Source organism: Gymnoscopelus braueri (genome assembly GCF_963280865.1).
Source record: "Gymnoscopelus braueri genome assembly, chromosome: 20".
NCBI lineage: Eukaryota > Metazoa > Chordata > Actinopteri > Myctophiformes > Myctophidae > Gymnoscopelus > Gymnoscopelus braueri.
In genome coordinates this window covers 7208974-7234600 of record NC_137622.1, presented here as the reverse complement: position 1 = coordinate 7234600, position 25627 = coordinate 7208974, and the positions used below count along the sequence as shown (strand labels likewise).

The 25627-nt window shown below is 42.3% G+C and overlaps 1 protein-coding gene across 2 annotated transcripts; it reads left to right on the top strand.

Annotated features, from left to right (window-relative positions):
- Positions 1 to 23915, top strand: sh3rf2 (SH3 domain containing ring finger 2). 2 transcript variants are annotated; one of them, XM_080415760.1, is made up of 10 exons: positions 1 to 1081; positions 4840 to 5103; positions 6126 to 6221; positions 7649 to 8035; positions 16281 to 16408; positions 17634 to 17804; positions 17973 to 18220; positions 19017 to 19330; positions 20378 to 20685; positions 21487 to 23915. In XM_080415760.1, exons 1-10 carry the CDS (start codon positions 935 to 937, stop codon positions 21665 to 21667), a joined length of 2244 nt encoding a protein of 747 aa, XP_080271886.1. In that variant the 5' UTR covers positions 1 to 934; the 3' UTR covers positions 21668 to 23915. The 2 variants fall into 2 exon arrangements, with proteins under 2 accessions (XP_080271886.1, XP_080271887.1); XM_080415761.1 differs by lacking the exon at positions 6126 to 6221.
- Positions 23916 to 25627: the final 1712 nt, after the last annotated feature.

The following is a 25627-nucleotide window of genomic DNA, read 5'->3' as shown; positions in this document are numbered from 1 at the left end:
GGCGAGCACGCAGCTGCACTTTTCTGCGCGAGTGAATGCTTTGGACATTTATTTTCCACATTATTATTGGAACTTCTGGATTATCATGGTCGTATAGTCGGCAGCTACATGCGCGTACAAAGTCATAAAGTATTTTTAAAACAAATGTGTTGCTCAGGCTGAAAGGGAACATTTCTTGCAGTAAAGAGCATAAAGAGGCTAAGAGCAGCCTCCTACTTCCTGAAGTCTCAGCTACCTTAGCGGCCAGGTGAGCTGACATGACACCTGCGTGCTGCGTCATGTGCGTCATGTGGTGTTTTAACTTTACGCACGTAGCGCTTTCCCTTCTCCTATCAGTCTCGGTATAGTTTTTGGATCGATCCGCGTGAGCACATTAATCCTAAACGTGAATGAATGCCCCGGATTAGTGCTGCTACAGCGCTTTCATTGTAGAACATTTGTAACAAAGTGGACTGTCATTATTAGCCTACCATTGATTACTTTCCTCCAGTATGGCGGAATCACACAGTGTTTGGACTAGGAACGTGTCAGAAGAAGAAGAAGAATAAGCGTGTGTCTCCAGACAGAGAGAGCCTCGTTAAAATGGAGGATCTAAAGCCCTAGTTGGACCTGCTTGAATGTTCTGTGTGTTCACAACGGCTGGATGTGACTGTCGGCCAAGGTGTTCCCCAGGCAGCCAGCACACGTTCCTCTGTAAGCCCTGCCTGTAGCCTATCCGCAGCACAGGAGGCGTCATCAGGCGTTCTGCTCACACAGCAGTCAGAACACAGTCACAACAGTGACAACAAACAGTCACCACAACAACAACAACAACAGCTGCTCCTCTGTCCTGGGTGGGTGTCGCACTCCTCCTGCTCCTCAGGCCAGGTCAGTGGAGGAGCTCCCTGAGAAGAACCTGAGGCTCCTGGAGGGGCCACAGCACCAGCAGGGGTCCATGGGGCCCGGCCGGGGGGCCAGGCAACAGTCTGCTGCTGCCCACTACGCAGTGCCCACCAACATGACCCTCAGGGAGGCTCAGCAGCAGCAGGACTCACCACCGAGCTCCCTTCAACACAGAGAGAAACAACAGGGGGACAATGAGGTGAGCAGTGGTGTAGAAAGTACTCAATTTTTTGGGCTTGAGTTAAAAGTATCGATGCTGCAATGTAGAAATGCTCTTAAGTCCATCATTCTAAATTACCCTGAGTAAAAGTACAAAAGTATTTGGAATCAAAATGTACATTAAAGGACCAAAAGTAGGAAGTACTCCTTATGCAGAAGGTCCCATTTCACAAGTTTTCAAAAGTATAATAAAAAATGTATTATACTTTTGAAACTGTTATTTTCCAAAGATGTTTTATACATTTAATGTATACAAAATCTTTGGAAAATAACAGATCTACAAGCTCAATCTTGTGAGCGGCTATTTTCAAATGGCCGAAATGTATATAGGGCTGAAGTGGCATGTGTATGTTTTGTAATAATAATCAAAATCTACAAAGTAACTAGTAACTAAAGTTTTCAAATAATTTTAGTGGAGTAAGAGTACAATATTTGTCTCTAAGATGTAGTGGAGTAGAAGTAAAAGTACAGAACATTGGAAATGCTCCATTTAAGTAAAAAGCACCTCAAAATTGTACTTAAGTACAGTACTTGAGTAAATGTACTTAGTTACTTTCCACCTCTGGAGGTGAGCGAGTGTGGAGGTCAAACATCATGGATCTCAAACGAACACAATCGCAACTTATACCTCAGGTAGTCTATTGTAGGTAACTTCTTCAGTGTATTAGCATCCCTTTCAAATTAAATAACTAGTCAGAATTTGGTTTTTAAACAATAGAAGTGACATTTAAGTAAAAAATAATGACCAAGCAACTTGTTATTTAGTTTATTTTATAGCTTACTATATTGAAATCAAGTGAAACATTTTTGAGAAGGTTGACACATTCACTCTGACAATATTTCCACTATCAATCTCACCTCAGTAACCATTTAAGTGATTTTTTGTTTGTTTATGTTTTGTTAAAATAACAGTTAAATAGCTTTAATATATATTCTGATACCATTGTAATCATTGATGAAGAGCGTTTGTTCTGTAACAGGAGTTTCCCGTCTCTCCAGCTCTTTATTAAACAGAAAATAAACAAAGTTACATTGTAAGTGACGAAACAAACCAAAAAATGAGCGGACAAAATTAGAACTGCAACACTATAAAATTGAAGCTGAAAAAAATGGGGTTCTCTTCTGATTGGATGAAATTGGTGTCCCATCTGAAAATGTATTTGCTGTTTACTAAAGACCTGGAAAGACGGGAAGAAGAACCCTGTTACTAAACAAACACTCTATAACAATGATTACTATTGGAATATATAGCCTTTAACGTTTAACAAAAAAAGCAAATTTGTTTAACCAAAACACATCACCTTTTAAACCAATACATATTAATGGCAAGAACCAAACACACCTATTTTCTGCTAAGTGTTTATACGTTTCCCACATTACTGTGAGATCAGTACACACTCCCTTAATCTCATAATAATTAGCTACTTGCTCCAGGGCGCTTCCACTGCGTCACCACAGACTAGCTGCTGGCACAATGCGAGTTTGGTGTTGAATATCTGGCTGTCACTGTGATTGCCAAAATATTAGTTTGTTTATGTTACTTAGGGATGGGACGACATGAAAATTTCATGTCACGATTATTGTCAATGAGGTTTTGGGCGAACTTTACTCTTGATTTTATTACCTTAGTAAACCTTTTCATAAACACTTTATGTTTTCAATCACTAGTTTAAAGTCTTTTTTAAATCTTCATGATATGCGTTTAGTAAATTATGGTCCCATTAATTGTAAAGTAGGGTATGTTTCTAGGGTTTCTACTGGTTCTACCGAGTGAAGATTGAAGATTTTGACCGGATATAGAAAGATTGCGGATTTGAAATCGCTGAAAAATAGGCTTCATTTACTGTCTGTAGAAACCAATGGCGTCACTTTGTCCATTCATTTTTACGGTCTATGATCACAACACAACGTATAAGTATAGAGGGTATAAGTGGTTAAGGTTATTTTTTTGTTTTGATTCTTAAAAATCTTCATCTAATCAGTTCACTAATTATCTTAGACAGATTAATTACTTGAAAACTATATTTCCCCAACAGGGTCCCACACAGGAACATTGGGTCATCGTATTCTTTCATCTACGCCGCCATTTGAGCATTAATTAACACAACACCAAGATGAAGTGCCCTCTAATAACCTCCCTGGAGGACAGAGTCATGCAAGCTCATTACTCTTAATAAATGTTAGCAAATCAAACTGTGCTGCTATGTGTTAAGTGTTAGAATATTTGTGGGATGAAAAACATAAAATATCTTTGTTTTGCAGGAAAATGCCCCTTTTTAGTCTGATACTTCTGATGATTCAGTTACTAAATCACATTAAAAGGTGCTGGAAGTCTTATTTTTTTGTTAAAATAAGTGTTAAATATAGAGTGTTTGCTATAGAGTGTTGTTCAGTAACAGGGGTCTCCCTGTCTCTCCAGCTCTTTAGTAAACAGAAAATAAATATTCAGGTCAGGACACCTATTTCATCCAATCAGGAGACGGAACTCAGGATAAACAAGTGAAATGGGGAGTGATGACACAAATAAATTGACAGACAAAAATGGAACTGAAACACAAGCTGATAAATTATCTTTGTGGGGTTAACAAAAAACTTCACTTACACCCCCCTTTAATGGACAGTTTCTTGTTGATATGTCAAATATTTTGGATTGCATTAACACTATAAATTAAAAATTACAATTTAGCAGGCCAGGCAGAGATAACCACAATTGTCAGAATTTTTAAAATAGTGTTCTTGAAAACCAGTGAGAAATTTGGAAGTAATCCTGACATCAGGAGAGGAATGGAAATTATTATATTCAAAGTGTTGATTCATTTCTCAGACATCTTCAGACAAGCTAAGCATCTTCTCTCAATGCAGAAAGAGAGAACAGGGAACAACACAATGACATTTAAGCTCCTCACTGATTGCTATCTACAGGGATGTGTGTGTATGTGTGGCTCTGTTTTGTCTTCATTGTATTTGAAGGACTGGGGCCTTTTGCTAATGTTCTGCACAAGGCTTATGTGAGTTGTTTTGGCCTGCTGCTATCTCCCTGTCTCTCTCATTCTTGTTGTTAGCAAATGTCCTTTCCAAAGTGCCTGGTCTCACTTTGTCACTGTAGAAGTAGGTCAAACCCAAAGTTTTGTGTTTCACTCAAGGGAAATGCAATTGTATTTGCGAGCTGCTATTTGTTTTATATCTGACATCATGGGAAAGAGTAGCCCAGGGTCCCTTTTGTATCTTGATGCTTCTCTGCCCAAATGTAGGAGATTGTATTTTCATTTTTTTTTTATATTTGAATTTACTTACACAATGTGTGCGACACATGACTTTAACTTTTGTTATAAAAAATGTCTGGTAAAGGTTTATTTTTTTGCATTCAAATGCTCTTTTATAATGTGTCTTAATGTTTCAAAGGTTAACCACTTAAGCCAGATATATACAGTACTTGGCCATACACCGAACCAATCCACAAGCTCACAGCGCGTTGCATTGTGACGAGTTGGGAGCTTATAGATATGCTATGCCACATTGTGACGTGTTGAGAGCTTGTAGAGCTATATTATTTTGGGGAAATTTTTCACCTGTAACGACACGCCCCAAAATAGCGTAGGGAGGGCCAGTTAAAAGTGGTTAATGTTTTGTGTAAAGCACTTTGAATTGCCCGTTGAAATATGCTATACAAATAAACTTGCCTTGCCTCACACAGCCAATTAATCAAAAAATGTGGTTTTATTTCCATGCCGTGTGCAGGTTGTTCCCAGAGCTCTGCACAACCACGGACGAGGCGGCATGGGAGAGCTGGTCCTCAGCACTGCTAACAACACCACCAACCCAAGACAGAAGACGGAGGAGAGCTTGTACCACAGCAGCAGTGGGCCAGGTGCTGCCAACTTGTTGCAGGCTGTCAACCTGATGCCTCAGTCCCAACCGCTGGCTCTCTGCAGGGCCCTGTCCGACTTCAACCCCAGCACAATGGACCTGGAGGACTACAAATACTGCCTGAGGTTCCTCAAGGTTTGTCTCCCTCTGTACTGTAACCAACCTGATACTTCAACGAGGAAAACGGGGAGGAAGTCCGTGTGCCATGTTTACACGCGACCTTACTTGTAAATGCAGGGAGCATCGGGAGGCTAGAATAATAGAGTTTCCTGTTCAGAGCGGTTTATTAACTCCAGGGACACTCCACACCTACATCAGGCATGCTGCAATTTTATATATGAGAGAGAAAGATAGAGAAAAAACGAGACATATGAGGACCATTTATTTTGGAGGGGGAGATATATGCCATTAACATTACATGATTTTACAGATTTTTTTATCCAAAAATTAATTATATATTTATTTTACCAAAACAAATCCCTTTTTTTTCCTTTTTTTTTTTTGCAAAATCGATTGGGTGGGCCAGCTCTCTATGTGGGTGGGCCACGGCCAGAGAGGGAGAGAGAGAGAGAGAGGGACAACACTAAATTCAGCATCATGCTTGTGTGTTCCGTCTGCAAGCACACACGAACGATTATGCACAATGGTGCTATTTCATAATCTGTGTCGCTTTCTTTGTCCTGTTCCTTGCTTGAAAGGAACAGAAAACTCACAGGATGGTGGAGCCAGGGGCATAGTGGCACAGGAAGACCTCCGCTCCGCTCGCTGCAGTGCTTGCTACTTAGCGTAAAGGACTTTCTGAGGGAGTTACATAAGGACCTTAGTGTTCCATTAAAGCACATCTGAGAGCTGGTCAGAAGGGTTTGAGAGAGAGAGAGAGAGAGAGAAAAAACGAACTGGGCCCAACAGAAATAAAGGCAGTTGATGTCACATGCTGTGTGTGTGGCGGGGGGGGGGGGGTCGGGGTGCTTCAGACTCCAGGGCTGATTCTATTCCAAACATGTTCTCTTTTCTTTCTTTTTATAACTTTCCATTCAATCTAAATTCACGCCCCCCTCCGTGTCTCCTTCTACCACCCCCCCCCTCTCTTTCTCTCTCTCTCTCTCTCTCTCCCATCTCTTCCTCCCCCTTTCCCCTCCTATCATCCTTGTTTGTAGGGAGACATCCTTACTGTGGTCAGACGGGTGGATGAACACTGGATTGAAGCGAAACTTGGAGACAAAGTTGGGATTCTCCCTCTACAGTTTACAGAGGTTTGTCTTTCTTTCTTTCTTTCTTTCTTTCTTTCTTTCTTTCTTTCTTTCTTTTCTTTTCTTTTCTTTTCTTTTCTTTTCTTTATCTCTTTCTTTCTCTGTCTTTCTCTCACTGTCCATGTGAGTTGAGAGCGAGTGGCATCTAGTGTGCGTTGCAGGTTGCGTGGGCTGATGCTGTTTGACGCTATGCCTCCAGTAACAAATACAACTGTAAGTGTTGATGCTGGAAGCGTGGGTCACTGCTGGAGCGCTGCCTCGGTTTTTGCGTTCAAACCATTTTAGCTTCATCCATAAATGTCAGTGGCGTACAGCAAAGTGCTGAGGCACGGCGCTGTGTCTGCAGCCCCTCATTAGTGTGTGACTACAAGGTTTACTCAGGTTCACAGAGTTTGCCTTGCTTGCTGACTGTCGCTTGTTTTCCTCTGTACTTACTGCCTTCAGAAAAGAATGTCATCCTCGTCAAAGAATTAAGATATTTTATCTGCTATACTCAGCAAAGAGATGAGGTGTAGAGGGAAACAAGTTGAGGATCTAGTATACTGTAGAGTCCCGGAGGACTCTGGTCAACTAAGTATGTAGGCTAAGTGGTTATTGCTTCTTCAGACATCTGACTTGTTTACTTCTGTCTCCTCGTGTTATTATTTTACCTCCTTTCTCTTCTCTTTCGCTGTGTTCCTCCTCTCTTCTCAGCTTTCTGCTCTCATGCTTCTCCTTCCTGTCTTCTCTCTTAACAACCTTGTTCCTCATCTTCCTCCACCTCTGCTCTGAACATTTCATCGTCCTGCTCTCTCCTCTCCTCTCCTCTCCTCTCCTCTCCTCTCCTCTCCTCTCCTCTCCTCTCCTCTCCTCTCCTCTCCTCTCCTCTCCTCTCCCCCCTCATTCTGTGCCTCTCTCGTGTGTTGAAGCAGTGGAGCGTGAGGACACAGTAATGCTTTCTCTGCTTGGGTGGCGTAACAACACATCACTGTAGGGAGCGAGAGCATTAACCCCCTCCTGCCTGACGGTCTGGCGGTGTGACTCTGCACAGTCCATCTCTCTGCCATCTGGCCATCGTCTTTCCCACCGCCTCTCTCGGCCCGCCCGTTCGTACGTAGTCGCGCCCGTCTTGTTGACCGACTAAGTTGGATGGTGTGTGATTTAGTTGGATGGCCTTCGTTGTTTGTTTAGCTGAGGATAGAAGTTGTCGGGTGAAGGGGTGAGCGAAGCAGTTGGTGTGTGTGTGGTTGGTTAAAAAGTTTAATGTTATTTTTGCGAAGCAGCGATATGTTTTCTTCTTCTCCTGTTCTCTTTCAGCCGAACTCGGTAGAGGTGAAGTGAAGTAGCTGGATGACCTTGTTGTTGTTTAGCTGAGCAGAGAAGCCATCAGTTGGTAGGTTATGTGTTCAAGGGGTTCTGTTGACGTGTTTCCTTCTCCTATTCTCTTTCAGCCAAACTCGGCGGCTGTCAAACTCCTGGAGGGTAAGAACAGGAAGGGGAGGGACTCATCAGAATTCGGCCAGCGGACTGGAAGTGGCAGCAAGGACAAGGTCGCTGACGCACCCGACAGGACCAACCATTACGGAGTCCTTCAACTCCCGGCAAAGACTCCTACCATCAACGCTCTGCCGCCCCCCAGCCAGGGGAAACAGCTGGGTGTCGGCAGCAGTGCCATCTACCAGCCGGCCAACATCTGCACCTTCAACGGCCCGCAGGGCTCGACGCCCCACCTCTCAACCGCTCCAGCCAGTGCCAACCACGGCCCTGCTCCGCCCTCCAGGGTGGCCTGCCAGCACGTGAAGGGCCGCTCCGACGGGGCGCACAGACCCCTGTCACAGGTGAGTCCTGTGCCCACACATCTTCCTTATTATGAAATCAGAAAAAGAGGAGGGCTACGTCTTTTATAACGATTAGTAAAGTAAATAAAATCGCTGGAAGGTGCTCTTTGGTCCAAAAGAGGAAACCTCTAAAGTCAAGAAGAAAAATTAAAAGTGTAAAAAATAAAACAGGCTAGTTCATCATTGAACAAAAAAAAGCATGCCTACATGTTTCGGCCTATGGGCAAACAGGAAGCCTTCCTTATTGTGAGTCATGGCGGTTCAAAATGCCTCTTTAGTTCAAGTTTGTTTCTGTTTTGTTTGCTCTACCTTGTCTTTTCCCATCCATTGGTTCAAACTGGCATGTGGATTTCCTTTAGTGACTCTTTGGTCTCCCTCTATTTGTTCTAATAGAAAGTGTATGTTATTCAAAAGACCTGACCTGTTTTGTCAGTGATAATGAATGTTTTCATCAGTCACTAGGAGAGAACAGGGAGGGAAGCATTACACTAAGCTTCAGGAATGAGTGCAGAGGGAAAGACATCGCCCTTGTGTTTCTGTTCGCCGTTACATGACTAACAGGCTCACATGGAGACAGATGTGGAAGCCTACGACTGAACGATGGAGCGATAAAGAGGGGTGAGCGATAGAGGTTAGTGGAAGGAGCCACTGATTCTAATCGGCCTTGGGAAGTAAGCCAGGTTTCCCCCCACAGGAGATGAAGAGCAAGGGGGAGAGATAAGGACTGTAGGAGGAGTGTTTGATTAGCTGTCATACTTTTTAATTTGCAAATTAGTTGAGGTGAATGAGGTTTGGATGGAAGAGAATGTCAGAAGAGAGATCCTTTGATTGAGCTCCCTGATGCAGTAGCAGACGTCATTCAGACCCAATGATAAAATACTGTAGATTGAATTCTAGTTTCTAATGAATACCTCTGAAAACCAATCAGAAGAGCAAAAAAAGACTGACAAGCTCCTTTGGACTGCACTTGTCTGTTCTTGCCCGAAGGTCAAGATCAATTGGAAACAGGCTTTCCAAAAGCCAGAGGTTGAAGGTTGTAGGATAACAAAATGTGGTCATGTTTTAGGAAGATGCTTTAAGGCCTCCCTCCAAGTATGAGGATGAATTGCCAAGTATAACACCAGTCACACATGCTATTTAGTCAAAATGTACACATTCATCACCCTGTGTATTATTATACACAGTGTCTATCTATCACCTCGCACAGGGTTGATGAATGTGTACATTGAACCATGTTGGGCAGTTGTTGCATGCCATGACTGAAAGAAATCATTCAGCTTTGTTTATCAATCACATATTCTGCAGAATCAGGCTACAAGCAGGCTAATGTTCAATATAATTTAGTACCATGTTTTGTTCTGTATTAAGAATGGATCAAATGAGTCATTAACGGTAGGGATTATACCACGAAAGTGCAATACAGCACACCTTCCATTTAACCCATTCAAACCGGGGAACGCATCTGTGTAACCACTTTATCCCCAATTACAAAATATTTTTAGATGGGGGTCGGCGGCCAAATACATAATTAGGCCTAATTTTGGGGTCTCCATGCATGAAAAAGTTTGAGCACCACTGATATAGCAACATACGTTTTTCAGAAACCAGTTAGGATTTAGAAGACATTTGTAGATGCGTTCCCGGATTTAATGGGTTAAACGTTTTAATGTGTCTACAAAACTGTCATTTCATGTCAATCAGAACTAAATGACTGTGGATAGTGTTGTCATAAGCAGGTTAATGTCAGGTTAAGGCTGGGGCGTTTCCTGTATACGAATGTCTGCAAGCATTATAATTATGAGCACAAAGTGTTGCCAAACGACCTGCCCTGATACGACCATTTCCCTTTGATTGAGGAGAAAATGCACATGTCTGCCCTGCAATTATACCGTGCACTGTACTGTACATGTCAGCCTGCGAGAGGGAGAGAGACGGGCAAAACGGAGGAGGAGGAAGGAAGAGGAGGGGGACTAGCCTGGAGAGGAAGGGCAAGAAGGTGGAACATCGGGGGGTGCAGGGTTTGAAGTTAAAGCTGCAATCCGGAACTTACTTTAACCACTTAACCCATTCAATGTGTCATTTTAGATCTTTTGCGATAACCTTTATTTTATACTTTGGGCTATTCAAAAATAGCAGATATACAAGCTCATACATGTAGCTATGAGCTTGTAGATCTGCTATTCATTTTTTTAAATGTGTGCAATCTTTGAATATATATATTTTTTTAAAGCGAAAATTCTCAACTCAAATCTTTGCTTCCGGGGATTCTACAAATGTGTTCTAAATCCTAACAGTTTTTTTTTAAAACTTATGTTGCTGTAATATCAGTGGTTCTCAAACTTTTGCATGTCAAGGACCACCCAAAATATGTATATGGCCATAGACCCCCCCACCCCCATCTCAAAATATTTTGTTCCAGGGACCCCCAGAAGCAAAGATTTGAGTTAAAAATGTGTATATATATATATATTCAAAGATTTGCACACATTGTCACGATTTAGTTTTTCAAGCCAAATAAATCTTACAATGACACAGATGCGTTCCCGGATTGAATGGGTTAAGCTTTATACAGGCCTACCTTGTCATAGGGAGAATAGCAAAAATATCTGATCTACAAGCGATGCGTTGTGAGACTATTTTTGCTTGACAGTCTTTGAAAGTTTTTGCTTATAATGACATGGCCAAAATAGCGATGCAATATGGAGATGGAGAGAGAATGTTGATACAAACTACATCTGCAGTGGTTGGAGCCGCGGTGGTGTCCCTGCTCTTCCATTGAACCGTTTAGACCCCACAGTGTCTGGTGGGACACGCGTGTGTTGTTTTCCTACCCGATCGACCATAGTAACTTGGCAACACCCCCTTTTGTGACACACGCAAAACTGCCTTTTCGCATGAGCAAATTATTTTATTAGGATTAAGGTTAGGTTTAGGCATAGTTTTTGTCGCCCCCAGCAAAGCGGACCACTCGGCCCACTTGTTGAAAACAGCCCCTAATATTAAGTTAGGAAGTAGTTAGGCAAAAAACTGTCACGACGGAGGCGCGCCGGCTCTAGTGGACTTGAGCAACGAGAACGTTGCGAAGTCCACCAGAGCCGATTCAGTGCCGTTCGAGTTATGTACCGATGGGGACAAAATCGTAAATTATCCCCCCCCCCTAGACAGTGCCAGCACCGAGCACTATTTTCCACCACGGAGGAAAGCCGGCCAGTGCTATCCTCTTGGAATGACACATACTGTATGCAGTGACTAGGGGCGAAGCGGTTTGCATGCGTGACAGAAGGGGGGCGTTGCCAAGTTACTACGACCGGGTAGGAAAACAACACACACTGGACCGGACACCTACAACACTGGCTTATAAGTAGTACTGCCAGAAACTCATTGCACAATATCTCCCCTGGGCGAGCGGGGATGATGCCTTCTGGACAGAGCGGTACAAATGTTGTCTCTGGTTCGGGGGACCTGGGTTCAAATCCTGGGAAGGACATGAAAGTTTACGGATTGCAGCTTTAAGAAAGGAACTAAATGATGGCATGAAGTTTGGAAGAGGCAGGATAGGTGGGGGGGAGGGTACAAGACAAAAGAAAATAAAGAGAATAGTTGGGAAATGGAGAGAGAGGGATGGAGAAGAGGGAGTCTCTCTCTGCTTATCTCTCTCATAGCGATGATGATGATGAGTCACTGGCAGGGTGGCTTACATAACAGACCCCTTCTATCTCCTCCTTCCTCTTCACTGAGCAAGTAACATCACCACCCGGCCAATAATAGACGACAAGCCCAGTTCTTTGCCGTGCGAAAGTTTCCTCACTCTAAAAGGGGGACAGGACTCCTCGCCATTGGCCGAGCCAGCATGTGGTTTTGAGATCTATTTATAGACGCGCTTCCCATCACCCCTCTCAGCTGTGCAACCTGCCGCGGTGCTTGAAATACTGCTTATAATGTGAATATTAACGGGGTTGAGTATAAACTATAAACACAGCATGACTGCAAAAGAGTCAGAATAATATGTAGGCTAATAATTGAATTTGTTTGTAAACCGTGTACTAATTTAGTCAGGTCTCGCATTGAGTGTTAACAGATGAGTGAGTCCTGAAGGAAAACACAAAATCAGCTTGTAATTGAAATTTCTAATCAATACTGGTTCTGACTGTTGCATAAGTGATCATAAGTAGCTATCATTGTATGATTGTTGTAGGCTGCAACAACAAAAATGTAATGTGACGATTGACGAATGAGATTACATTTTTCCAGTCACAGCCGTAAAAGTACTGAACTAACTGTTACCCTGTGCGGTGAATCAAACTTTGTACCATTTGATTTTGAAAACTAGGCTGATGGCCCGTTGGGAACCCATTTCCGTCTGGTTATGCAATACCCGTGTCAACCCATTGTATGTGTCTGGGACTCCCTTTACCTTTGGTGTGGCGCATAAACCCTAACTTTTAACTTCACAAACACTATGTCTAACCCTAACCTTAACCCTAACCTCAGAAACTATGCCTAAACCTAACCTCAAAACCACTTCCACCTGGGCGAAACACCGGGAAAAGAGAGTCCAGTACCTGTCTGTTTGTCTGTATCTATATGGGGATTTGCAGATTTATTGATATTTTTGGACAACTGCCGACCTGTCCGACTTCCCGCTTGCTTCCCAATCATTCCATAGAGCTATATTATCTGGAGGAAGGATTGAAAATGCCTGCCTACTAATTTCAATGAAAGTTGCTCACCCAGCGCATACTCCCCTGGCAGTCTGCCAGAGGTATTTCTCTCCTAACGGAAGGGGACCAATAGAGCATGTACCTCCACGAGGGAGCCCATGCGTCAAGCCCATTGGTTGAGCTATCCGGGTGTGGGCCCAAACTTGCAGTAACAGAGTTGGCCTCTTATCAACCTTTGCTTCAAAACTCCTGGGGAGTTAAATAACTCCCTCAGGTCCTTGACGATGGGCACGCTGAGTTTGAAATCTTATCAGTTATACGGACAGACGGTTATGTCTGTCTGTGTCCCTTTTTATGGAGATCCCATGACGGACAACCGCCGCCGGTCCAACCCACTACAACCCACTCCCTCGGGTCTTCGGCCATACGCACGCTGAGTTTGAAGTTGATTGGTCAGATTTCATGCATTTACTGTATACCTAGATAGATATTACATGGATAGTGCTAATATTACTTACTCTTCATATCTGTTGTTAATTTTTTTTTATAGATTCACTCAGTCATATTGCTCAGTCGTCCTTGTTGTTTCAGTTGTTGTTAAAGATGGTAATTTTAAACACCAGACCTCAATGACTTCAGCATGACTTCATTTGGGACACAGTGGGTGACACACTGGGTGACACGCAGGGTCACTGTCTGTTTGTGTTTGGATGATAAAAGAACAGAACAGGAATGACAGAAGACATAACAGACTGATGAGAAGGAGGTTGAATGGCTGGAGTCAACCCATTTCAGTTCTTTCTTTCTTTCTTGCTTGTTTGCTTTCGTCCTTCCTTGCTTTCTCTCTTTCTCTGTCTCTCTGCACAAAGAACAGCTGTCATGTCTCCAGGACATACAGTAATAATAATACTAATAATAATACAGTAGTAGGTCGTTAACTTGATCTGTTACTTCCGCCTCATGTCACTACTTCACGGCATCTTCATTATGACCTCTTTTGTCCTTTGGTACAGTGTGAATACAATGCAACCTAATTGTGGGAGAGCCTAAAGAGTTAATGGTACTGTAACTGTACAGAGGGGAGTGTTGTGTTCTCTGTCTGCAGGCGAGCATTAACCACTTAAACCAGTACTTAGTTGACCGGAGTCCCCCAGGGGTCTATACTAGGTCCCGTCCTTTTTTCCCTCTACACCAAATATCTTCGCCAAAAATAGCCGATCTACAAGCTCACAACGCGGTGGGAGCTTGTAACCCTATTTACTAATCCCATTTTTGCCGAATGTTCACCCCTGAATAGGGATGCTAGTTTTCATGCGGTTTATAGATTCATGTTGTTGTTTAACACAGCTGAGCTGTAAATAGCAGCAGGCATGACGTGTGTACAGTGCATCACCAAAAAGGATAACGGTCACCGCGAAAAATCCATTCACACCTTTCAGAAATAACAGCATGAGTGGTTTTCATTTTGACTCGCAAAGTCCTCGTGGCTAAAAAGCTATTTTCAGCTTGGTAATTAAGTACCATTATCCTAAAAGGCTACATTCCCCTCCAAAAGCTGTGAGCCGCGCCCTGGGCTTTGCTCCCTCCCATAATGCTGGCCGTGTCAGGCCTGACTCACAGCCTCTTGCCCTGGGAGGGCGGCCGGCGTGGATGAGTGTGTGTCACGTGTTTATGCTGCTGCCGCTGCCGCAATTGTTGTTTTCGGGGCACGTCCCACTGGGAGGAGGAGGCCACGGGGCAGACCAAGGACCAGATGGGGGGGATTATATCTCCACCTGGCCTTGGAACACCTCAGGACCCCCAGTATGGAGTAGCTAATGTGGCCGGGGAAAGGGATGTCTGGGATTCTTTGCTGGAACTGTTAGCCCCGTGACCCAACGATAAGTGGATGAAGATGGATGGATGGATGGATGGATGGGTGGGGAGAATAAAGAATTATCACTAAAAATGCCATTGGGTATATTCAGTGGTGTAAAGTAACTAACATCTCATAGTCAAATATTATACTTTTACTCAACTACAATTATTAGAAAAGTTTATTTACTAGCTACTTTGTATATTTTGATTATTATTACAAAACAAACATTAACCTATATACATTTCGGCCATTTGAAAATAGCCGATCTACAAGCCTGAGAGGATACAAATCTAACCAAATGGACACGATTCAGAGTTTTGGCTCCGCCAGGGACTGCCCTTTGCCATGGTTCATACTTCCTACACAGAGGTCCTTATCTGCATTTTTCCTCTACACAAGGCCGGAATGGTTTCTGTCTCAGGGACATTTCACTCAGACATAATCATAACAACACTGGGTTATAATGAGTCATTCAAAATGCAGTTGAAAGTGAGAATAAAATGGGAATGAATCAATACATTTCTTCCACATAAAGAGATGTGTAAACTTAATCATTTTCAGTTTTTTGGAGAGGGAGGTAAAGGCTGGTATCACATTCCTCAGATACATTAGTAATTGTGCACAATAAAATCCTCAGTGTTAATGTAACTCTGAGTGTACAAATGTTACATTTGTATACTCTCAGAGTAACAAATGGATAAATTAACGCTGAGTATTTTACTGTGTAACTACAGTACGGTATGTTCTGGGCAGAACATTAAAGACTTCATCACATGACCCTTTTGGCAAAGATGACTGTTGACTTTTTTGTAAAGCCACACTTGCCCTACATCACTGGCAACACACAGATCCATAGTTTCATTTTTTTAATCCATATTTAAAAGAAAGAAACTTTCTGTTGGCCTGCCTCCTCCTACGCTCACCTCTTTGTCTGTTAAAGCTGCAATCCGTAAGTTTTGAACCCTGGTCTCCCGTGTTTGAGAACAAATTTCCATGTCAAACGAACCCTCGCCATGGGGAGATACTCGACTTGCGAGCTTCAGGCAGCATTACTTGTGAGCCAGTAGCTGTCCTACCTGACACCAGGGTCTAAATGTGTCGATGTTAACCACTACAGTTGCATTAGTTATATTAGACCTGTTGTAAGCTATACGTTGTTATACCTTTCAATCCGGGACAGCACCTGTGTCACATTAGTTGTGTTGCTATAGCAACATCACTTTTTTTTTTTACTAATTTTTTATTGAAAAAAGGATTTCAAGAGACAAACAAACATACAAGGATACAAACATTAAAAGGAAAAAAAAAGACGCCAAAAAACAAAAAGACAAGGCAAGTCAAAAGGGCTGCATTCTACAAGCAACATTTTTTGAATAAGAAGGCGTTTTTAGAATCGGCCTCAGGTCTAAATGGGTTCATATACTTTACCCTACAGATGTACTAGTTATTATTAACATTCTCTACCATACAGATGTATAGTTATATTCTATGAACATTCTCTATCCTACAGATGTACCAGTTATATTCTATGAACATTCTCTACCATACAGATGTACTAGTTATATTGAATTAAAATACTCCAACATACGGACTGTTCATTAAAATAAGTTCCGGGTGGCAGCTTTTAACCATAGAGATATGTGTCAGCATGTGCGTTGTGCATGTGAATCACCAGTTGATTAGCATTTGTGTATGACGACAATGTTGACCTCCTGCTGCCTTCCAGGGCGAGAAGAAGATGAACAGCGAGCCGCCGCCCACCATCAGCATGGCCCTGGTCAACCCCCAGGTGACCTCTCCCTCCACAGACAGTAAAAACTCCTCCTCCTCCACCCAGCAGCTCTCCATCAGCGTGTGAGTAATGCTGTGCAATACTGACAACAAACACCATAGGAACAACTTCACTTGGAATCAACTTTCCTAGGGCTGCAAAAGATTAGTTTGATTAACTGCAAAAGTTGATCAAACTAATCGATGTAATCATTAGAAATAGCAGATCTACAAGCTCACAAGTAAACTTGCTAGTTTCCTGCCATTTCCCTATTTTTGAGTGACACCGTTAAATAAGTAAGAAAATAATAAATACGAAAATAATCAATCTGATCTCTCACTGTACATATTAAACAAGACAGGGTCCTTTATATGAAAATATGTTGTGCAAGGGACCCCCATAAGAGAAGATTTGTGTTCAAAATGATTGATTAGATGCTATATTAACTGACTTTGTTTGCTTGCTGACCCCCTAGAACCCCCTCAATGGCCAACGGCGGTCCCTGGATGCCACTTTGAGAACCACTACTCTATTATACTTTACATCACTCCTGGTGAAAATCGTATTGTAGAATAATCCATTATTATGATGTAACGGTGGCTTTTGAATTGACATGTTACCTGCACATGTGGCCTTCTAGCGCCTTCCTCTATCTTATTTTCAGAAGGATATTTAGTCATAATAGGTACAAAGATATACAATTCTGGAGGCCACAGCTCTGACCTGTGGTGTTGGGGTCCACAGCAGGGGACTTAGCACGAGTCACATGAGAGTATTGATTGATTAGGTCAGATGAGGAGCTGCCGGACAGTGGCTACTGTTGTAGAACAGTGCTAAAGGCCTGTGTTTCCACAATTAAGACAATACACAAGTCACATGATTAATCAACAGAAGGTTACACCCACATGGGTAGACCAAACCCATATAAATAAAGAGTGAATGCTCACTAACAGGGCGAAGTGTTCTACGCATGCATCAGTGTTACTAGTTACCAGGGTGTTATTGCTGCCTTCATCATTTTCCATTGCGAGCTCAGAGAGACTGACGACTAAGAATTGAGAGTGTGTTTACGCGAAGATAGATTTATATATTTCTGATATATTTCAAGTCGTACAGCATAGCTGGTCTCACTACCTATGGTCTTACACACCTTCCCTTTCACTCTTGCTGGTAACCCATCTGTCACAAATCCCTCCTGACATTTGTCTCTGCCTGTCCCATCCCCGCCTGCACTCTTTACTTCACCAGCTGTGCAGTTGCAACTGAGGAAGTTATATGTCGGTATAAATTCTCTGTTTGGCTCCTCAGGTGTGCAACCCTCTACTCCTACAAACCTCGACGTCCAGAGGAGCTGGAGCTGAGGAAGGGGGAGATGGTGGGGGTCTACGGGAAGTTCAAGGAGGGCTGGCTCCGCGGTTTGTCCCTCAGGACGGGCAAAGTGGGCATTCTTCCCGGGAGCTACGTCACCCCCGTGCTCAGGTGACAGGCTGCCATACACCGTCATTCATACCTTCTGGTCCTTGAGCACCTTAGAGGCTGTTTTATCGGTTCAGATAAATCCACGCGTTCAGCATTACATTCTAGTATACGTGTATGACTGTATGCTAGTCGATATTTATGCTAATACTACCAATCGCATCACCACAGAACCTCTGCCAGACTCCTGGAGACCAAGGCAGCGACCGCATCCTCTCCGGCAGCTGTAAAGAGGCCCACGGCGTCTAGGAATCCTGCTGTGGTCCTTGCTCTTGATAGGGTAAACACAGATGGAACAATGTACTCGACAGGACAGGTCCCATCTGTCCTCAACGGGGCGCAGCATGCAGCGCCATCAGCCTTGTATGGGGTCTCACAAGGCTGGGACACCGTTAGGCAGGTCTTTAATCCACATAGAGGTGAGAGGGGATCAAACGCATCTGTTGACCAATAGGGTGCAGCAGTTAATCGAACAAATCGATTTAATGGATTATTAATCAAAATAATTCATAATCGATACAATTATTGATTTTTTAAAAAAATCACACCCTGTGTGAAGTGGGCGGTGTCTTGCTAGCTAATCACAATACTGAATGGAGTCAACCAATCATGTACAAAAGATAAATACATTTATTGAAACACTCTTTATGATGGACGAAACCATAACTTGAAAAAAACAAATTTTTGGTTTTTTTCAAGTTATGGTTTCTTATATAGGGCTATGCACATGTGTCATGTGACACTGGCCAATCACAGTCCTGAATAGACTGTGATTGGCCAATCACAGCGCAGGATAATTGTACAAATTTCCTGGGCCCAGATCACAGCGCAGGAAAATGTACATTTTTCCAAATCTCACTTATAGGGGCGGTTTCACCGCCCAAAAAATAGCAGATCTACAAGCTCACAACGTGTCACGATGCAATGCATTGTGAGCTTGTAGATCGGCTATTTTTGCATGACAGTTATACAAACTAGGGCTTATTGGTTGTTAATCAGACTAATCAATTTAGTTGTTAATAAAAAAAGCACGCTTCTCAATTATTTGATTCATTGGATAGAAGTAATCGAAAGAATAATTGATGAGAAGATAATCGATAGTTGTAGCCCTATTGACCAATTCCAACATCAACCTTTCATTGACCTTTGCTTTTATTGAATTGGTCACTCAAGTTTCACAAAGAAAGAGTGGGCGTCTGTTTCCTATTTTCTCAGGCTCGACACAACGAGGAAACCACTACATCCACACATCCACCTCCAGCCACCTGTCCCACTCGCACAACTTTGCTCAAGTTCAGGCGTCTGGCTGTTCTCCTTCCCTGCAGAGGAAGAAACACGGCAGCATTTTGCCCAGCCCCGGCAGGCCACTGGGCCGCATGTCTGACGCAACAGCACTCCCTGCTGGTACTATCCCGAATGGCAGAGACTTCACTGGCCTGAAAGAGGCAACATTTGACAGAAAGCCTTTCACAAATGGCCCTCACTCGATCTTAGTAAGACCTGACTCGCACAAGAACAACACAGATAAGGTATTGTACTTCCTCTGAAAGACTAAAGTTTTGAAATTGACATAAGTTAATTTAATTGGCCTCAAACTACTTTTAGAATTTCTCTGCAGCATGGCTTACACTGTAAGCCTTACAGTAAAGGGTTCTTACACTGTAACAAAGTATATCTTTTATCATGACTACGCTACCTCTCCTGAATTTCTGTTAACATACATTTTACAGTTTCTCCTCAATGTTAAGCCGTGAGCGTTGTCTGCTGTCTATTTATAGTCTAGTGCTGTCTGCTGTCTGAATTTATGTTCTGTAGTGCATTAATGTGAGTCCTTGGTCATTAATTACCCTGTCTGGAGCAATGTGTGCCAGGGTTGTGTTATCTGACCTGTTCTGTACGTGCTTGTGCCTGTCTGTCTATCAGTCTGACAGACAGGCAGACTGCCCCAAAGAGATGATGAACTAAAAAAGATCAAGGTCACATTGAAGGTCAAGGTCAACGTTGAGAGTGGCTGGATTTTAATGAAACTTGGTGGGAATGATCAGCAGACATGATTAATGTGTGGGTCAAAAAGATCAAGGTCACGTTCAAGGTCAAAATTACATAATCGGTCATATCTGAGTAGTGGCGGCAGTGGCTCTGGAGGTAGAGTGGCCGACCTTGGAATCGGAAGGTTGCCGGTTTGATCCCTGGCTCCTACTGTCTGTGAGCAAGACACTTAACCCCTAACTGCCTTCATGGTTTCCTCCACTGTTGTGTCGTGGATGCGTGTGTGAATGAGTGAATGTAATGCACATTGTAAAGGCTTTGGAGGAAGGTGCTATACTGTACTGTATAAATGCACCATTTACCATTTTATTTACCATTTTGACAGATGTTTGTTGAATTTTCATGACATATTTATTCTGATTTCACACTCCCAAGTTGCTCCGGACAACAGCATCTGCTAAATGCCTACATTGTTAATTAGTTCTTCTCACCACAACAGATGCCAGAGAAAATTCCTTTCATGAACTGAACAGATTTGACAATAAAAGGATCATGATGTTAATAAACCTCTTCTTCTTCTCCCACAGCCTGTTAAGTCGGTGCGGTTCTTCACAGATGAAGACCCTTCTCCTCCCAGACTGCGAGCCTCCTCGTGGTCGTCGGGTGGGCATCAGGCGAGCTCCGCTGGCCGACCCGGCTCCCTTCCTCTGGAGGTGTGGGCCCCTTCACTCACCTTGGGGCGAGACGGACCCGGCATTGTTCTCAAAGAGGGCAAGAGTCCTGTGCTGAGGAAAGGCCTTGAAACGACCATCTCGGATCTGAACTCCGGCCTGCAGAAACCGCTGTCGTCACAAACGTCATTATCAGCAGCGTCGGCTCAGTTCAGCCCCAGCAGGTGACAAGTGGTTTCAATATTTATTACACCTTTATTTATCCAGGTTATCCTCGAAATAATTTTTGAGGCAGCCCTGTCCAACATAAATAAAACATTAAAAACAACAAAATACAGTGTAGCAAATAACAAAACATCATTATTATAGTAATGTAAAGACGGTGTATGTGATATTTGTTTGGTAAAATAAGTGTTAAAATAGATGTATATTCCCGTAATAATCATTGCTATAGAGTGTTTGTTCAGTAACAGGGGTCTCCCCTTTCTTAAGCTCTTTAGTAAACTGAAAATCTTCTGGTCGGGGTACCAATTTAAACCAATCGGGAGAGAGAACTGCTACAGGATAAACAAGTGAACTTGGAATTGAGGAAATAAATAAATGAGCTCAGTTCAGATTTGGAACTGGAACACTATATCATTTAAGCTGATAAATGGGTTCTCTCTCCTGATGGAATAAAATGTATAACGCACCTGAAACATTAGTTACTAAAGAGCTGGAGAGACGGTGAGACCCCTATTACTGAACAAACACACTATAGCAATGATTACTATCAAAATATAGCGCTTCAAAGGACAATTATTTTATCATTTTGTCATTTTTTTTAACATCACACAGGTAAAATCCGACACAGTAAAATCCTGAGTGTCACGGGTCCATTTGGTTCCATGTGTACACTCAGAGTTAACAATGTTTAAATCAACAGAGGAGGATTTTACTGTGTAGCAGAGCTGTGCCGTCGGTTCCGCTGTGCGGTGGTTGACTCGACTGTGACCTTGAGCGTCTGTTCTTTGTTTGTCCCCCAGGCACAGAGTGACGACAACGTATTTAGCACAGACAGACTCCGAGCTCAGTCTGCTACAAGGAGAGCTGGTCCTGGTCCACAGACCTCGACCGGACGGACGGGTTCTGATCACCCAGGAGTGCAGCGGGCTGACCGGCCTGTTCTATAGCAATGTTCTACAGGCCATGGAGAGGCTCAGCTGACTGGATTTTACTATTAGTATATTATATCGCCACTGTCGGGCAGAAACCTCGTTTTTTATAGTTTTTTTTATTGTAAATTAAAGGTAGGGTAAGAGATATTTTTGGGTTAAAACATTTTTGTTTTAATAACGAGGATAAAGCTTTATATTCTGATAGTAATCAGAATATAAAGTAGAATATAAAACATACTGTAGAGTGTTTGTTCAGTAACAGGAGTCTCCCTGTCTCTCCAGCTCTACATTTTCAGGTGGGTTGCCAATTTCAGCCAATCAGAAGAGAGTACCCATTTATCAGCTTCAATTGTGTTCCAGTTCCAATTTTGTCGTCTCATTTCTTTGTCATTACGTCCAATTTCACTTATTTATCCTGTAATCCTGTATGAGTTCTCTCTCCCGATTGGATAAAATTGGTATCTCGACCTGAAAATGCATTGTCTGTTTACTAAAGAGCTGGAGAGACGGGGAGACCCTAGTCTCGCATTTCCAGACCTTTCACACCTCCGCCTACTCCACCTGAGAAGAGTAGGCCGGAGCTGTGAAGGGTCTGGCTATGCAAGACTACGGAGACCACTGGTACGGAACAAACACTCTATAGCAGTGGTTTTCAAGCCTTTTCATATCAAGGTCCATTATTTATTCGGCATTTGAGCCACTGACCGCCGTTTGATGAGATTTTGCCTCTCAGACCCAAGAATTCTAATATTTGTTGTTATTGGATGAGATTTTATCCACAATTCCATGCTGTATTGATGTTGGTACCAATAAGAGAGATAACATGCAAACGTTGATCAAAAATAACAATTCTTCTACATTCTCTAATTGTGTAAACTTCTTGTAGATTAAGTAATGCAGATGTTTAACAATAATTTAACTCTTGAGAGCGTAAAATGAACATTTGGTTTCATTTTACGCTCTGAAGGACCCTGGTGGTCCCCGGACCACTGGTTGAGAACCACTGCTCTATAGCAATGATTATAGAGCTATTTGACACTAATTTTAACGAAGAAATATCACTTAACCCTTCCTTTAATGCCTTACTTCGTCATACTACAGGGTCACGCAAAAGAAGCAAAAATAGCTGATCTACAAGCTCACAACGATCTACAATCGAACTTGTAGATCTGCAATTTTTTAAAGTGAAAGCGGTTAAGTCTGTCTGGGTTTTCTAAATGTTTAACCATTGAAAAGTATTAACAAGAGCTTGTTATTAAATGATTATTACATTTCATTTGATACATTGGAACACAGGTTCTTTTTTCCCCATTTCCTGAAAAGCATACATACAAGGTTTCCGCCCGACTGTGACGATCTATAGTACGTTTCTGTGTTCTCTGTTCAGACAAATGCCAAATGACTTGACCAACCTGCTGTACAGCAGTTGGCTTTAGCTTATGTTGTGTAACAGTTACATACTGTATAGGTCAGTGCTGCCAAACGTCAACCCTGCAAAGACGTGCAGTGTTCTTGTGATTTTGAGTGCATTTGACTGTATGACCTAATATTAGACCGTGTGTGTGTGTGTGTGTGTGTGTGTGTGTCAGTGGTGGAAAAAGTACTACATTATTTTACTTAAGTACAGTATCAATACTGCAATGAATAAATACTCTGTTACAAGTAAAAGTCAAAATATACTTGAGTAAAAGTACAAAAGTATTGGCATCAAAATACACTTAAAGTACCAAAAGTAAAAGTACTCATTATGCAGAATATCCCGTTTCACCATGTATCGTATGTATAAAATGTTTTGAAAATGGCAGATCTACAAGTTCACGACGCGTTGTGAGCTTGTAGATCAGCTATTTTCAAACGGACAAATTTTAAATAGGGCTGAAGTGTTGTTTTGTAATGCAAAGTAACAAGTAACTAAAGTTGTCAAATAATTGTAGTGGAGTTAAAGTGCAATATTTGCCTCTGAGATGTAGTGGAGTAGAAGTAAAAGTATTGAAAATTGGAAATACTCCAGTAAAGTTAAAGTACCTCAAAATTGTACTTAAGTACAGTACTTGAGCAAATGTAATTAGTTGCTTTACACCGTGTGTGTGTGTGTGTGTGTGTGTGTGTGTGTGTTCCAATGAATGTGCATGTTTGTTACACGTGTACTATTTTATGAGAATTGCACACACAAAAGAAACACTGTTCCCTTTTGAATACCTGTGTTACACACTGTTGAGTGCCTTTGTAAAAATAACAAACACAATAGAAGACTTGTATGTAATAAATTGAATTAGCCTACATGAGTAATAATATTTTCTTATGTTGTAATAAACAATGCTTCCGTAACATGCCATGTTAAAACTTTTATAACAGGGCCAATTGGGTGGCGCAGTGGTAAAGTGCCTGCCCACCACCGCAGATGTTGTGGGTTCGAATCCACAGTGGTGCATCCCGGCTTTGGCCTGTGTTTGGGGGAGGGAAGCTGTGCAGGGAGGGTGATGTATTCCTACGGGAGGAGTAGGACGAAGGCTCTACTTCCTCCCGGTTGGGGCTCCTCACTGGCAGGTGAGTCAGTAGGATACAACGGCACAGCAGTGATAACACAAATGTGTGTGGGGAGGAATCAATTGGCATAACGACTAAATTGCAGGGGTATTTAAAAAAAAACTATAACGGGTATAATCCTCCTCTAGAGACTTCAGGTCTACTTTAATGCTTCCGAAACTTCATCCGTGATTATCAATGTTTTTAATTTCAAGGAACCAGAATTTGATATAGTTTTTGTCTCTGGGATCCTGATCTAAGAACATTTTTATTGTTGGACATGATTTGGTCCGATGTGGTCTGGCTGGCATTTGGTCCAGAATTCCGTTGCTGTTTATGAACTGTAGAGATGTGAAACTGATCAAAATAGACATTATTTTACATTCTCTTGTTGTATTTACTTGTTATAATAGGGAAGATTAACTCTCAGTACTTTAGTTGGGGACCCCCTGGAACCCCCTCAAGGATCCCCTGGGGGGTTCTGTGGTCCCAATATTGAGAACCACTGCTTCACATCAATTCATAATTTCTGTTATAGGCCTAAAATTCAGGAGGTATTTATTCCACCACATTGTTCAATACCCATTTTGTCATGAGCAATGCTAATCAATTATCCATAAGTGTATCATGTTTATGGATGCAATCTGACACCCAACAAGCTGCAGTAATTACATCTGCAAGGATGTGGCTCTCCTCCTGCCAGAAGGAACAGCCGCGCTGTGATTGGAGAGTTGGTTGCCAGGTAACGAGAGTTGGTTGTCAGGTTCCAAGAATGAAGGATCAAGAGGGGTTTATTTGCCACTCATACAGACACACACAAGCAGTGAAATGTTGATGGGAAACAAAGATTGAACACGCAACACTACAATATAACAATATATACAAAAAAAGTAATGAACCTGGATGTAATGAAGCAAAAAAAATATTATAGATAAGATAGACAAAGTTAAAGTATGGAGACAGTTGAACAGCAAGTATGATATCTTTAGCAGTGTCAAATATTCAAAGAAGCACAAAGTATGGGTTCCTCTGAGTCAACTTGACTTCTCATTGTAGTATAGTCTAGCCTATATTATGTACAAAATAGATTTGTATACATTTGGACAATGTCGTCAACTCTAAATATCTGTAAGTGTGTTCCGCGTCATCATATCAAATTGTTATTGCGTGTCATATTTGTCATGATTTACTATGTTGTCTGACTGGTTCTCATGGGGTCTCGCATGGGACTCCCAGGGGTCCTTGAGGGGGTTCCAGGGGGTCCCCAGCTAAATGTTCATAGTTAGAACCAAATGGACCCTTACGGGTCTGTAACTCTGAGAGTGTACGAATGGAACCAAATGGACCCTTTAAATACATCCATTTGGTGAGTTAAATTAACACTGAGGATTTTTAGTGTAGATTGGGGGTCCCAGAGATAAAACTTTTTTTTTTTAATCAAATGGTGGTCTGTGGCTTAATGCATAATAAACGAGGGTCATTG